At 46.4% G+C, this 16,071-nt stretch overlaps 1 protein-coding gene across 1 annotated transcript in view; it reads left to right on the forward strand.

Annotated features, from left to right (window-relative positions):
• LOC110520435 (immunoglobulin superfamily member 3) overlaps positions 1-16,071 on the forward strand; it is a 155,248-nt gene that overhangs the window by 106,627 nt on the left and 32,550 nt on the right. The window contains exon 6 of the mRNA XM_021597754.3: positions 2,841-3,272. Coding sequence (XP_021453429.2) covers positions 2,841-3,272 — 432 coding nt within the window. The remainder of the gene's footprint in view (positions 1-2,840; positions 3,273-16,071) is intronic.

Below are 16,071 nucleotides of genomic sequence, written 5' to 3' on the forward strand. Positions count from 1 at the left end.
TCGAGCACTGGGGGAGATCCGTGTGGATCGTAATAAGAACTGGAAACTGTGTCCAAGATGTCTGACCATTGTTTTTAAGGTTATCTACTCACAGTCGCATATGCCGATTCATGGACCGTCTATATCCGGATTGCTTCCGGTTGATACAGACCAACATCACATGTGCTCGAGTGAGCAGTGACGACGTCATCCAAAAACATGGCTGATATTGGATATGAAAGTGTGAGTGATGGGAAAAATGGGGGGTAAAACAGCCTCATCGACAATAATTTGAATAATTCAATGGATGTTTTGTCCACAAAAGTGATGACTAAAGTGTCTTATTAGGAATTTTCTAATCTGACTTGTGGCCGTCTATGGAAGAAAATAAATTCTGGGCCGGGTGTCAGTTAAACTGCAGTACCGAAGCAAAACTATAGGAGCAGTCGAAACCGTGCTTCTAGACTGGAACCCTGGCCCCTTGTTCGAGAGAGTCGGGGTGGGTGGGTGAGATGTGTGAGATGGGTGAGATGTGTGTGGCAGAGAGGGAGATGGGGAGGGAGAAAGTAGCCAAACCGACTCGCTTGTTAGAGAGACATGTTGCTGCCATAGGTTATCTATCATACCATCAGGTAGTGCCCTTTTTGACTGCATTGTTGTAAAGAAGCTACAGTAGATGTGTTTTGTCCTATATTTTTATTTCATATATTTTTATTTTTAATCCCAGCCCCCTTCCCCGCAGGAGGCCTTTTGGTTGGCCGTCACTGTAAATAATAATTTGTTCCTAACTGACTTGCCTAGTTAAATAAATGTTAAATAAAGGTTAAGTGAAACATATAGCCAGCTAAGCTAGCCAGCTATCTATCTAATGTAGCAAGGCTAATTGACGCTATTCTGCTGCACTCTACGTCTAAATCAACTCCATTCATATGAAACAACAGCCTACCTGTTGATTGATCATTCTAGCCTACTACTTCACATTTAACTAACTTAATTCCCTCATTTTTATTCCAGAAATCTACCACTTCACTTGCTAGACATGGAGCCTCTGACTGTGGTGCCATTTTAATTGACCGACAATAACAACAAGCTACATGTGTGAAACGTGTGTAGGCTACCTGTATGTCTTTTTTATGGGCTGCACTCTTCTCAAAAATAAATACTGTCCCAAGTAATCGAATACTAATATCTGTTCAGATCTTCAAATATTCAAATAATCAACCCCATCCCTAGCGTGTACATGTGTCTTCAAGATGATCCTCCACCTGGCCTTGCATTTTCCCTTTATCACAATGCGTCTTCTTCTACTGTGGCTGTCTGCCCTGTGGGGATTAGTGATAGTGTGCTCTGAGTGTTGACAGGGAGCTGATTTCATCTGTAGCCTGGTAAACTGCGAGTCGTAGTGGGAGGACCACACAACATGTCATCGTGTGACTCCAAGTTTACTTCGATATGATGGTTATTATATCAATATTTGTACATAAGCATTTCCACTGACATTTCTTGCATAATTCATTTTACAGACACAAAAAGATCCCACCTCGTCTAGCGTATTTTCTTTTGTTGACATTTGGAATGAAGGATATTACAGCAGGATACCTGATGGTGGACCGAAGTACCGGGGAACCTCTCCCACCTCTTTCTCTTCTCTCTAAGTGGTGTGGTGTAGGTGTATGTTGACCCTATTATCTGAACCAGGGTGACTGTTGTTATCTTAATGAGGAAAGTTTGGATTGGCTAGAGAAGCAAGCAGATCGAACATCAGCTCTTAGAGAAAATCTCTCCCTGGAGCCTTTCCTGGTGGTGCATCACCAATGGTTTTCAGCTCTGCTCTTACACACGTACACACACACACACTCCCTTTGCTGGGCAAATGGCTGTCTGTGGCCACCCCGGGGAGTCATGAGAAATCGATCTCTGCTCTGGAACTATGCCCCTGTGCACCCTGGGTAAGTGTTGTCAGTGTTAATCTCAGCAGGTGAATCCTTCCCCCACCCACCCACCGACCTGTGCCCACCGTGAGAGAGGGGGGATCTGTGTGTTAGCATTAACCCTATAAATGCAGTACATCTTCTACAAACACACATTTATACAACCTCTCCATAATGTTGTGTTTCAGAGGACAGTGAATGGATTCTAACGGCTAACTTGTTGATCAAAGGCAAGTTACATCAACTCTCCCTGAATGCAACTCAGTCTTGCAATCCCTTCTCCTTCACTCCCCCTTTGTCCGTGTATTAAAGTAGAGGGTTTCTCCATCACAGTCTGTCACCACCATGGCCTCTGTTATGCTGCCTGGCCTGCCCCACTGCTTACCTCTCCAATCCTTTCACATGTACATCAAGTGGGTGGCAGGTAGCCTAGCGGTTAAGTGCATTGGGCCAGTAACCGAAAGGTTGCTTGTTCAAATCCCAGAACCGACTAGGTGAATTATCTGTCAATGTGCCCTTGAGTAAAGCACTTAACCCAATTGCTGTTTTAAATGACTAAAATGTTTTTTGTTTTTTTTTAAATAGTAAAGTGCTTAGGGAATAGGAGTTAAGGAATAGGAGTTAGGGAATAGGATAGGGACTCCCGAGTGGGACAGTGGTCTAAGACGGTGCAAGAGGCATCACTGCAGTACCTGGTTCAAAACCAGGCTGCATCACATCTGGCTGTGATTGGGAGTCCCATAGGGCGGCGCACAATTGGCCCAGCGTCGTCTGGGTTTTGACGGGATAGGCAGTCTTTTATACATAAGAATGTGTTATTAACTGACTTGCCTAGTTAAATAAAGGTTAAATAAAAAAAATAGCAGCTAGGGGTCAGTTTGGATTTACCCTTACTCCCCAACAGTAATGCATTTCTTCCTGTTTTCCCAGAATCCTCCTTTGTGGTCTCGGCGTCGTCGCGGACGCCCAGCGTGACATTTGGCGACTCGTTTGACCTCCAGTGCCTGGTGAAGCCCCGCCATAACCCTCGTGTGCCTGCCTCTGTCACCTGGCGCTTCATGCCCGCCAGTTCGGGCTCTTCTGGGGAGGTTGGCACAGCAGGCATGTTCCGAGACCTGGTGACGTTTACCCGCGAGGGCACGCTGCAGTGGGGCGAGCAGCTGCTGGGCCTGGGCACCCGCACCACCGTGGACCGTTCCCATTCCAACACCAACTTCAGATTGTCTGTGACGCGCGCTGGGCGCAAGGAGGCGGGGACGTATCAGTGCTCTGCCCTCCTGTGGAGGAGGAACTATGACAACACCTGGAGCAAAGTGGCCAACAGGACGTCCAACCTGCTGGGGATCAGCGTGTTACAGCCAGGTGGGACACACACACACCTGGAGCCATGTGGCCAAACAAACACACTTCTAACCTTCTGGGCATCAATTAACACACAAAACAGGGAGAAACACAGAGAATGACTGCGGTAGGCCTGAGGTCAGGCAATGTTTAGAGGTGAACATATGCTGCAACAGGGGGTTTTCCTCGCTGCCTCCCTGCCCTGCTGTGTTCTGGCTGAGCCGTGTTCAGTCTGAGGAGTGTGTCTTGTATGAGCAGTGTTTGTTCTGCCCATTAGGCCTGTGTTGCCTAGGATATATGGGCATTAGAATCTCTCTCTCGCTCTCTCTCTGCTCTAATTGCTCTCACTCTCTGGTTTACAGACTGTGTGTGTGTAGCGAAGCACTGGGCTAGGGCGGAACCTCCTAATGGAGCAGAGTAGAGTAACGATGGATCGTTAATATCCCCCACTAGAGAGAGTGATTAGAGAGACAAAGAAAATGGGTGGGGACTGAGATAGAACAAAAGAGATGGAAGACATAGAGCTATGTTCTTGAACTCTTTCCCTCATCAACAATTCACTAACTATACCCCCAGTGGCCTCACACACTGTTGCAATAATAGGCCTTTACACACACACACACACACACACACACACACACACACACACACACACACACACACACACACACACACACACACACACACACACACACACACACACTGATAATGTTGAGGCAGAGTTTGTGTGGTGAGGAAGTTAATGTCAGTGCTTGTGTTGGCTTCCCAGGCTGTTTATGTATTCTCTCTGTGAGGAAACTGAAGTCATTCAGACTTGCACTCTGACCTTGCTGTCACTCTGAGCTGAGGAGTGTTTGTGCACTGCCTCATTATAGTGTGTGCATGCCCTGGGATGCTCTCTGTTTTCACACACACACACACACACACACACACACACACACACACACACACACACACACACACACACACACACACATACACACACACTGAACAACACACTGATAACCGTGGACACACCCTTTCACCGTGGACCTGGGGTGTTTCCTGGGGTGTTTCTTTCATGCTGCCTGTGAAGCCAGTAGTGGGTTCCACCACTTTACTATCACTGAGACTGGCTGTGTGGGGTTCTATCACTTTTACTATCACTGAGACTGGCTGTGTGGGGTTCCATCACTTTACTATCACTGAGACTGGCTGTGTGGGGTTCCATCACTTTACTATCACTGAGACTGGCTGTGTGGGGTTCCATCACTTTACTATCACTGAGACTGGCTGTGTGGGGTTCCATCACTTTACTATCACTGAGACTGGCTGTGTGGGGTTCTACCACTACTATCACTGAGACTGGTTGTGTGGGGTTCCATCACTTTACTATCACTGAGACTGGCTGTGAGGGGTTCCATCACTTTACTATCACTGAGACTGGCTGTGTGGGGTTCCATCACTTTACTATCACTGAGACTGGCTGTGTGGGGTTCTACCACTACTATCACTGAGACTGGCTGTGTGGGGTTCCATCACTTTACTATCACTGAGACTGGCTGTGTGGGGTTCCATCACTTTACTATCACTGAGACTGGCTGTGTGGGCTTCTACCACTGAGACTGGCTGTGTGGGGTTCCATCACTTTACTATCACTGAGACTGGCTGTGTGGGGTTCCATCACTTTACTATCACTGAGACTGGCTGTGTGGGGTTCTACCACTACTATCACTGAGACTGGCTGTGTGGGGTTCCATCACTTTACTATCACTGAGACTGGCTGTGTGGGCTTCTACCACTGAGACTGGCTGTGTGGGGTTCCATCACTTTACTATCACTGAGACTGGCTGTGTGGGGTTCTACCACTACTATCACTGAGACTGGCTGTGTGGGGTTCTACCACTACTATCACTGAGACTGGCTGTGTGGGGTTCTACCACTACTATCACTGAGACTGGCTGTGTGGGGTTCTACCACTACTATCACTGAGACTGGCTGTGTGGGGTTCTACCACTACTATCACTGAGACTGGCTGTGTGGGGTTCTACCACTACTATCACTGAGACTGGCTGTGTAGGGTTCTACCACTACTATCACTGAGACTGGCTGTGTGGGGTTCTACCACTACTATCACTGAGACTGGCTGTGTGGGGTTCTACCACTACTATCACTGAGACTGGCTGTGTGGGGTTCTACCACTACTATCTACCACTACTAGACTGGCTCACTCCCTCACACACTTTCACTCACACACACAGCAGCACAGCAGCATAGCACTACACAATCTACAGTGTTCTGCTCAACTGGCTGGCTGGCTCTCTGGCCTCAGCCACTCCAGCTGAAGAAACACTCACCAGACCATTCAGGAGTGATTTGGCAATCGACTTATCATCCTGAACGCTTGTTTAGTTTCCCTGATGTGCACTTTACTTTGTTTACCGCTAGTGAAGGGAACCAACGACACACACGCACACACAGACACACACACACACATTTTGAGTGCTGTACAGTACAATAGAGAAAACCATGGAGCTATCTTCTCTAGCTCCGCACCAACTCCATGATGACGTTATCATTTACCTTGGTAAAGCTATCAGTTACCGTGATGATATGATCATTTACCTTGGTAAAGCTATCAGTTACCGTGATGATATGATCATTTACCTTGGTAAAGCTATCAGTTACCGTGATGATATGATCATTTACCTTGGTAAAGCTATCAGTTACCGTGATGATATGATCATTTACCTTGGTAAAGCTATCAGTTACCGTGATGATATGATCATTTACCTTGGTAAAGCTATCAGTTACCGTGATGATATGATCATTTACCTTGGTAAAACTATCAGTTAACGTGATGATATGATCATTTACCTTGACAATGTCATGAGTTACCATGGCGAAGTGATCAGTTACGATGGGGAGTGTTTAACGGGAGTGTTTAATTGGCTGTGAGGTGGACTAATCCAGCTCCCCTATTGGCTCCTCCATATTCCATATTCCATCCTTTATTTCTATTGTTTCAGTCAAATCCTGTTTTCCTCCTTAACTAGTCCTGACACGCACAGACACATGGACACACATAGACACATTTACACGTCACAGGGCTCCTTTTAGAGCTGTGATTCATCTGTCAGAATGTAGGCTGTCCCTGTTTTCCCCGCTCTGTTTTCCTAAATGTTAACCACTCCTGGCTAAATGAGTGGCTGGCATTTGCCATTTCCACTTTCTCTCTCAAAGAAGCAGAAACGAGCGGGACAGGAGAGCTGGGGTAATGACGTGTGAGAGCATCACACAGCATCTGACCTAATACATTATTAAGAAAGTTTAAATCATGCTTCCAGATGTGCCTGTACCCACTGGCCTGCTCAATATGTATGAGCTTCCTCACCATTACCGTGTGTGTGTGCATCTCCATCTGCATATGAGTCTGCATAATGCTACTCATATACATACTCTGCATTCATACATACAGTTTGCAGCTCCCTCCCTGTGATGGGACGGTGCCTCTGGAATATGTGCGGCTCCAGGGCTTTGGACCGGCATAACCCAGCACCATTCTCAGCTCCAAACCATCTCCCTGCAGAGCCCCAACCTCAGCCCCTGTGGCTGGTGTGCTCTGGTCTTCTTCTCCTGGAACATGAAGAGCTTTGCTGCTGCACGAGGAGGCAGAGTCTGTTCTCTCTTGTGCTTTCTTTGGGAGCTCCGATGCCTTGAACTTTGACTCAGATTAGCCCCTAGACTAGAGGCTGCATGCAGGAGATTTCCATCAGACACACACTCCTGGATTCTGTCCCTGTGCAAGAGTGTAATTATCTTAGATCGGAACACACTTCTTTATTAGCGTTCACACAGACAGACATACGCACACAGACACACACACACACAGGACTCACGGCACACAATGACAGAAGGAATATTAGATGCGTTTTCTTTTTGTCTCTGTAAAATGTAAAACAAACACATTGTCCTGCACATCAGCAGGGACGCTTCAGTCATAGCACTACACAATCTAATACCAGCTCCTCATAACTCTCTCCCCCCCCCACACACACACACACACACACACACACACACACACACACACACACACACACACACACACACACACACCATCTCATTATGCTGAATCTCCGTAATGGAGCCGGGGCTCAGATTAATGACGGTTAGGGGAATTGAATAGATTTTCTCATCAGTGCGTGTGTGTGAACGAGAGCGCCGTGTGTGTGTCTGTCTGCGTGGTTTGAGGAACGTGATATTAACGTTCTCTGGTTCCTGGGCTGTGGTGGAATAGGAAGAGAGATGATCGAGGGAGAGGGATATGTCCTACTTACTGTAGAGAGAGAGAGATCTGCGGTGTCCACACCTCCACTCTAGCCTGCATATGGTGCAGTATGCTGGTCATTACTGGAACTAGTTTACATACAGTACAGTATGCTGGTCATTACTGGAACTAGTTTGCATACAGTACAGTATGCTGATCATTACTGGAACTAGTTTACATACAGTACAGTATGCTGGTCATTACTGGAACTAGTTTACATACAGTACAGTATGCTGGTCATTACTGGAACTAGTTTACATACAGTACAGTATGCTGGTCATTACTGGAACTAGTTTACATACAGTACAGTATGCTGATGATTACTGGAACTAGTTTACATACAGTGCAGTATGCTTGTCATTACTGGAACTAGTTTACATACAGTACAGTATGCGGATATTTACTGGAACTAGTTTACATACAGTACAGTATGCTGGTCATTACTGGAACTAGTTTACATACAGTACAGTATGCTGGTCATTACTGGAACTAGTTTACATACAATACAGTATGCTGGTCATTACTGGAACTAGTTTACATACAGTACAGTATGCTGGTCATTACTGTAACTAGTTTACATACAGTACAGTATGCTGGTCATTACTGGAACTAGTTTACATACAGTACAGTATGCTGATCATTACTGGAACTAGTTTACATACAGTACAGTATGCTGATCATTACTGGAACTAGTTTACATACAGTACAGTATGCTTGTCATTACTGGAACTAGTTTACATACAGTAGAGTATGCTGATCATTACTGGAACTAGTTTACATACAGTACAGTATGCTGGTCATTACTGGAACTAGTTTACATACAGTACAGTATGCTGGTCATTACTGGAACTAGTTTACATACAGTACAGTATGCTGGTCATTACTGGAACTAGTTTACATACAGTACAGTATGCTGATCATTACTGGAACTAGTTTACATACAGTACAGTATGCTGATCATTACTGGAACTAGTTTACATACAGTACAGTATGCTTGTCATTACTGGAACTAGTTTACATACAGTAGAGTATGCTGATCATTACTGGAACTAGTTTACATACAGTACAGTATGCTGGTCATTACTGGAACTAGTTTACATACAGTACAGTATGCTGGTCATTACTGGAACTAGTTTACATACAGTACAGTATGCTGATCATCACTGGAACTAGTTTACATACAGTACAGTATGCTGATCATCACTGGAACTAGTTTACATACAGTACAGTATGCTGGTCATCACTGGAACTAGTTTACATACAGTACAGTATGCTGATCATTACTGGAACTAGTTTACATACAGTACAGTATGCTGGTCATTACTGGAACTAGTTTACATACAGTACAGTGTGCTGGTCATCACTGGAACTAGTTTACATACAGTACAGTATGCTGGCCATTACTGGAACTAGTTTACATACAGTACAGTATGCTGGCCATTACTGGAACTAGTTTACATACAGTACAGTGTGCTGGTCATTACTGGAACTAGTTTACATACAGTACAGTATGCTGGTCATTACTGGAAATAGTTTACATACAGTACAGTATGCTGATCATCACTGGAACTAGTTTACATACAGTACAGTATGCTGATCATCACTGGAACTAGTTTACATACAGTACAGTATGCTGGTCATTACTGGAACTAGTTTACATACAGTACAGTATGCTGGTCATTACTGGAACTAGTTTACATACAGTACAGTATGCTGGCCATTACTGGAACTAGTTTACATACAGTACAGTATGCTGGTCATCACTGAAACTCGTTTACATACAGTACAGTATGCTGATCATTACTGGAACTAGTTTACATATAGTACAGTATGCTTGTCATTACTGGAACTAGTTTACATACAGTACAGTGTGCTGGTCATCACTGGAACTAGTTTACATACAGTACAGTATGCTGGTCATTACTGGAACTAGTTTACATACAGTACAGTATGCTGGCCATTACTGGAACTAGTTTACATACAGTACAGTATGCTGGTCATCACTGGAACTAGTTTACATACAGTACAGTGTGCTGGTCATTACTGAAACTAGTTTACATACAGTACAGTATGCTGATCATCACTGGAACTAGTTTACATACAGTACAGTATGCTGGTCATTACTGGAAATAGTTTACATACAGTACACTATGCTGGCCATTACTTGACCAGATCCCTGATCAAAAGTAGTGCACTGCACTAGAGTCAAAAGAAGGTCACTTCATTGGGAATAAGGAGCCTTTTGCAGACATTTGGGATGCAGGCATACAGTATTTAAGGAAGACCTGGTCTTAGTAGCTGATGTGATGTATATAAAGCTGTGTCTGAAAAGGGTTAGGGTTGCCTCCTGCTCTTTCCTTCTTCTTCCATTCTCCTTTCTTTATCTGGTCTGTCTCTCTCTCATATATATTATAAACACGCACACACACTTTCTCTCTCCCTCATATATATTATAAACTCAAACAAACACACGTGTGCACGCACACGCACACTCTCTCTCTCTTGCGCGCACACACACAGTAGGTGATAAATTAAGAGCATTTTTCTGAGAAGCTCTGATCTCTCTGTGCCTTCCTCACAGACTGCACCACCACACACACTCCCACTGCTCCTGACACTGAAACACAATCTCTACCCCCCCCCCCCCCACACACACACACACACACAGAGACACCTCTGTCTTCTCCAAATCTGCAGACCTAATTGTATTTTCTTTATCTCCTTGTCCTTTCCTCTGTATCCATCCCTCACCTCTGTGTAGGGTTACCCTGTCTACCTCCATCTCTAGCTATGCTCCTTAATCTGGCTGTGTGAATGTGTTTGTGCACGTGTTTGTGTGTGTGTGTGTTGCAGCTGTAATTGAAGTTGTAACTCAGGGGAGTCGCAGCACGGGTGCTCCTCATGTAAATCAGTGTCTAATACAAGGAGCAGTAGTGTGTGGGATGCAGCTTGACTGCCGTGATGGTTCTTTAGCACTACCCTACACTATACTGCTCTCCTATATTCTCACTACCTCTCTCTGTCTCTCTCTCACACACACACACACACACACACAGTACCCGCAAAACATCAGTCTCAACACCAACAGTGAAGAGGCGACCCAAGGATGCTGGCCTTCTAGGCAGAGTTCCTCTGTCCAGTGTCTGTGTTCTTTTGCCCATCTTTTCTTTTTATTAGCCAATCTGAGATATGGCTTTTTCTTTGCAACTCTGCCTAGAAGGCCAGCATCCAAGAGTAATGTTGTGCTTGTAATCGAACCCACAAATGCTGATGCTCCAGATACTCAACTAGTCTAAAGAAGGTCAGTGTTATTGCTTCTGTAATCAGAACAACAGGTTTTAGCTGTGCTAACATAATTGCAAAAGGGTTGTCTAATGATCAATTAGTCTTTTAAAATGTTAAACTTGGATTAGCTAACACAATGTGCCATTGGAACACAGGAGTGATGGTTGCTGATAATGGGCCTCTGTACGCCTATGTAGATATTCCATTGAAAAAATCTGCTGTTTCCAACTACAATAGTCATTTAAAACATTAACAATGTCTACACTGTATTTCTGATCAATTTCATGTTATTTTAATGGACAATTTTTTGTTGCTTTTTTTCTTATACAGTGGGGAGAACAAGTATTTGATACACTGCCGATTTTGCAGGTTTTCCCTACTTTTTGATACATCAGAAAAGCAGAACTTAATATTTGGTACAGAAACCTTTGCAATTACAGAGATCATACGTTTCCTGTAGTTCTTGACCAGGTTTGCACACACTGCAGCAGGGATTTTGGCCCACTCCTCCATACAGACCTTCTCCAGATCCTTCAGGTTTCGGGGCTGTCGCTGGGCAATACGGACTTTCAGCTCCCTCCAAAGATTTTCTATTGGGTTCAGTTCTGGAGACTGGCTAGGCCACTCCAGAACCTTGAGATGCTTCTTACGGATCCACTCCTTAGTTGCCCTGGCTGTGTGTTTCGGGTCGTTGTCATGCTGGAAGACCCATCTCCAATGCTCTTACTGAGGGAAGGAGGTTGTTGGCCAAGATCTCGCGATACATGGCCCCATCCATCCTCCCCTCAATACGGTGCAGTCGTCCTGTCCCCTTTGCAGAAAAGCATCCCCAAAGAATGATGTTTCCATCTCCATGCTTCACGGTTGCGATGGTGTTCTTGGGGTTGTACTCATCCTTCTTCTTCCTCCAAACACGGCGAGTGGAGTTTAGACCAAAAAGCTCTATTTTTGTCTCATCAGACCACATGACCTTCTCCCATTCCTCCTCTGGATCATCCAGATGGTCATTGGCAAACTTCAGACGGGCCTGGACATGCGCTGGCTTGAGCAGGGGGACCTTGCGTGCACTGCAGGATTTTAATCCATGACGGCGTAGTGTGTTACTAATGGTTTTCTTTGAGACTGTGGTCCTAGCTCTCTTCAGGTCATTGACCAGGTCCTGCCGTGTAGTTCTGGGCTGATCCCTAACCTTCCTCATGATCATTGATGCCCCACGAGGTGAGATCTTGCATGGAGCCCCAGACCGAGGGTGATTGACCATCATCTTGAACTTCTTCCATTTTCTAATAATTGCGCCAACAGTTGTTGCCTTCTCACCAAGCTGCTTGCCTATTGTCCTGTAGCCCATCCCAGCCTTGTGCAGGTTTACAATTTTATCCCTGATGTCTTTACACAGCTCTCTGGTCTTGGCTATTGTGGAGAGGTTGGAGTCTGTTTGATTGAGTGTGTGGACAGGTGTCTTTTATACAGGTAATGAGTTCAAACAGGTGCAGTTAATACAGTTAATGAGTGGAGAACAGGAGGGCTTCTTAAAGAAAAACTAACAGGTCTGTGAGAGCTGGAATTCTTACTGGTTGGTAGGTGATCAAATACTTATGTCATGCAATAAAATGCAAATGAATTACTTAAAAGTCATACAATGTGATTTTCTGGATTTTTGTTTTAGATTCCGTCTCTCACAGTTGAAGTGTACCTATGATATAAATTACAGACCTCTACATGCTTTGTAAGTAGGAAAACCTGCAAAATCGCCAGTGTATCAAATACTTGTTCTCCCCACTATACATAGAGATAGCTCGAGGGAGGGGGGTGTCTGCAGTCAGCACTGGCTTCTCTCAACAATATCTACGACCACAGTCCACCACTGGTTTAATGGACATCATTGATGTTTACTGGCAGACCCCCTTTCCCTTAACAAACATTTGTGTACACACTCACACTTGTGGGCACACACACACACATACGCAGCGTGTACACATGCAAGGACGCACACACACGCATGCAGGCCTGCCTGGTATGACTTTATTCTCCCATTTCCCTGCCTGCTTCTGGTGGGTCATTAAACACTACCCAGAGTTCCCTTGCCATGACCCTCCTCGCCTCTTTCCTCACCTCCCCTCGCCCCTCCCTCCCTCCCTCCCTCCCTCCCTCCCTCCCTCAACTCTCCCTTTCCCGTTAGGCCAGGCAGAGTTCAGTGATCCATCTCTGAGACAGCAAGCAGGAGGCAGAGGAGAAAGGCTGCCGGATGTGTGTGTTCACATAAGTACGTGTTTTTGTGTGTGATGCTGCCGTTGGGTGTGTGCAGATCCCCTTAATTACCCCAATCGTAATGACATCAGGGGGGGGGGGGGGTCAAGGGGGTTGGTGGGGGGGGTAAATCTCCCTTCGACACAAAAGGATCAGAGATACATCGACATCATTAGCGTAGAAATAAGCTCCCCATTATAGCAGAGGAACAGAGTAGCAGCCACTCCACAGCCAGGGGTTAGCCCCATCCCTCATCCCTTCCAGAAGGGAACCCGCTCAGACCTCTCCCCAGAGATGGTGCTCCGGGCCAAGGCTGAGCAGCAGGGAGGAGTAGCCCAGCTGGTGAGCCGTCCTGGGGGATGAGAATGCGTCTGAGCTTTTGACCCCCTACATCCCTCTGGGACTCAGCCTGTGGCTAGACTAATGCTAACGGAGGAGCGGGCTGGGTTTAAAAAGTTAAGCCTCCCTGAGTGGAGACTCAAGAGCCCCCCACTGGTCCCAAATCCTCCCAGGAGAACTCTCTCCCAGTTTTTTCATTTTTATTATTATTAATTTTTTTAGCTTCCCTTCATCCACTATTTCCCCATGCTCCTTCTTGCTTCCTTTCTTTTCTCTTTGCTACTTCTCTCTCCTGTTCTCACTTCTCTCTCTTCACCCTGTGCTGCTTCTCTCTCCTGTTCTCTCTTCATCCTGTGCTGCTTCTCTCTCCTGTTCTCACTCCTCTCTTCACCCTGTGCTGCTTCTCTCTCCTGTTCTCACTCCTCTCTTCACCCTGTGCTGCTTCTCTCTCCTGTTCTCACTCCTCTCTCTTCACCCTGTGCTGCTTCTCTCTCCTGTTCTCACTCCTCTCTTCACCCTGTGCTGCTTCTCTCTCCTGTTCTCACTCCTCTCTTCACCCTGTGCTGCTTCTCTCTCCTGTTCTTACTTCTCTCTCTTCACCCTGTGCTGCTTCTCTCTCCTGTTCCCACTCCTCTCTTCACCCTGTGCTGCTTCTCTCTCCTGTTCTTACTCCTCTCTCTTCGCCATGTGCTGCTTCTCTCTCCTGTTCTCACTCCTCTCTTCACCCTGTGCTGCTTCTCTCTCCTGTTCTTACTCCTCTCTCTTCACCCTGTGCTGCTTCTCTCTCCTGTTCTTACTCCTCTCTCTTCGCCATGTGCTGCTTCTCTCTCCTGTTCTCACTCCTCTCTTCACCCTGTGCTGCTTCTCTCTCCTGTTCTCACTCCTCTCTTCACCCTGTGCTACTTCTCTCTCCTGTTCTCTCTTCACCCTGTGCTGCTTCTCTCTCCTGTTCTCACTCCTCTCTTCACCCTGTGCTGCTTCTCTCTCCTGTTCTCACTCTTCTCTTCACCCTGTCCTCCTTCTCTCTCTTGTTCTCACTCCTCTCTCTTCACCCTGTGCTGCTTCTCTCTCCTGTTTTCGCTACTCTCTTCACCCTGTGCTGCTTCTCTCTCCTGTTCTCGCTCCTCTCTTTACCCTGTGCTGCTTCTCTCTCCTGTTCTCACTCCTCTATTCACCCTGTGCTGCTTCTCTCTCCTGTTCTCACTCCTCTCTCTTCACCCTGTGCTGCTTCTCTCTACTGTTCTCACTCCTCTCTCTTCACCCTGTGCTACTTCTATCTCCTGTTCTCTCTTCACTCTGTGCTGCTTCTCTCTACTGTTCTCACTCCTCTCTCTTCACCCTGTTCTGCTTCTCTCTCCTGTTCTCACTCCTCTCTTTACCCTGTGCTGCTTTTCTCTTGTTCTCACTCCTCTCTTCATCCTGTGCTGCTTCTCTCTCCTGTTCCCACTCCTCTCTTCACCCTGTGCTGCTTCTCTCTCATTATCACTCCTTTCTTCACCCTGTGCTACTTCTCTCTCCTGTTCTTACTCCTCTCTTCACCCTGTGCTGCTTCTCTCTCGTTCTCACTCCTCTTTCTTCACCCTGTGCTGCTTCTTTCTCATTCTCACTCCTCTCTTCACCCTGTGCTGCTTCTCTCTCCTGTTCTCTCTTCACCCTGTGCTGCTTCTCTCTCCTGTTCTCACTCCTCTTTCTTCACCCTGTGCTGCTTCTCTCTCATTCTCACTCCTCTCTCTTCACCCTGTGCTGCTTCTCTCTCCTGTTCTCTCTTCACCCTGTGCTGCTTCTCTCTCCTGTTCTCACTCCTCTCTCTTCACCCTGTGCTGCTTCTCTCTCCTGTTCTCACTCCTCTCTTTACCCTGTGCTGCTTCTCTCTCCTGTTGGCACTCGTCTCTTCACCCTGTGCTGCTTCTCTCTCCTGTTCTCTCTTCACCCTGTGCTGCTTCTCTCTCCTGTTCTCACTCCTCTCTTTACCCTGTGCTGCTTCTCTCTCCTGTTGGCACTCGTCTCTTCACCCTGTGCTGCTTCTCTCTCCTGTTCTCTCTTCACCCTGTGCTGCTTCTCTCTCCTGTTCTCACTCCTCTTTCTTCACCCTGTGCTGCTTCTCTCTCATTCTCACTCCTCTCTCTTCACCCTGTGCTGATTCCCTTTCCTGTTCTCACTCCTCTCTTCACCCTGTGCTGCTTCTCTCTCATGTGCTGCTTCTCTCTCATTCTCACTCCTCTCTCTTCACCCTGTGCTGCTTCTCTCTCCTGTTCTCTCTTCACCCTGTGCTGCTTCTCTCTCCTGTTCTCTCTTCACCCTGTGCTGCTTCTCTCTCCTGTTCTCTCTTCACCCTGTGCTGCTTCTCTCTCCTGTTCTCTCTTCGCCCTGTGCTGCTTCTCTCTACTGTTCTCTCTTCACCCTGTGCTGCTTCTCTCTCCTGTTCTCACTCCTCTCTCTTCACCCTGTGCTGCTTCTCTCTACTGTTCTCACTCCTCTCTCTTCGCCCTGTGCTGCTTCTCTCTCCTGTTCTCTCTTCACCCTGTGCTGCTTCTCTCTCCTGTTCTCACTCCTCTCACTTCACCCTGTGCTGCTTCTCTCTCCTGTCCTCACTTCACCCTGTGCTGCTTCTTTCTCGTGTTCTCTCTTCACCCTGTGCTGCTT

This window comes from Oncorhynchus mykiss, chromosome 3 (genome assembly GCF_057628025.1).
Source record: "Oncorhynchus mykiss isolate SJ-2025 chromosome 3, ASM5762802v1, whole genome shotgun sequence".
NCBI classification, from domain to species: domain Eukaryota; kingdom Metazoa; phylum Chordata; class Actinopteri; order Salmoniformes; family Salmonidae; genus Oncorhynchus; species Oncorhynchus mykiss.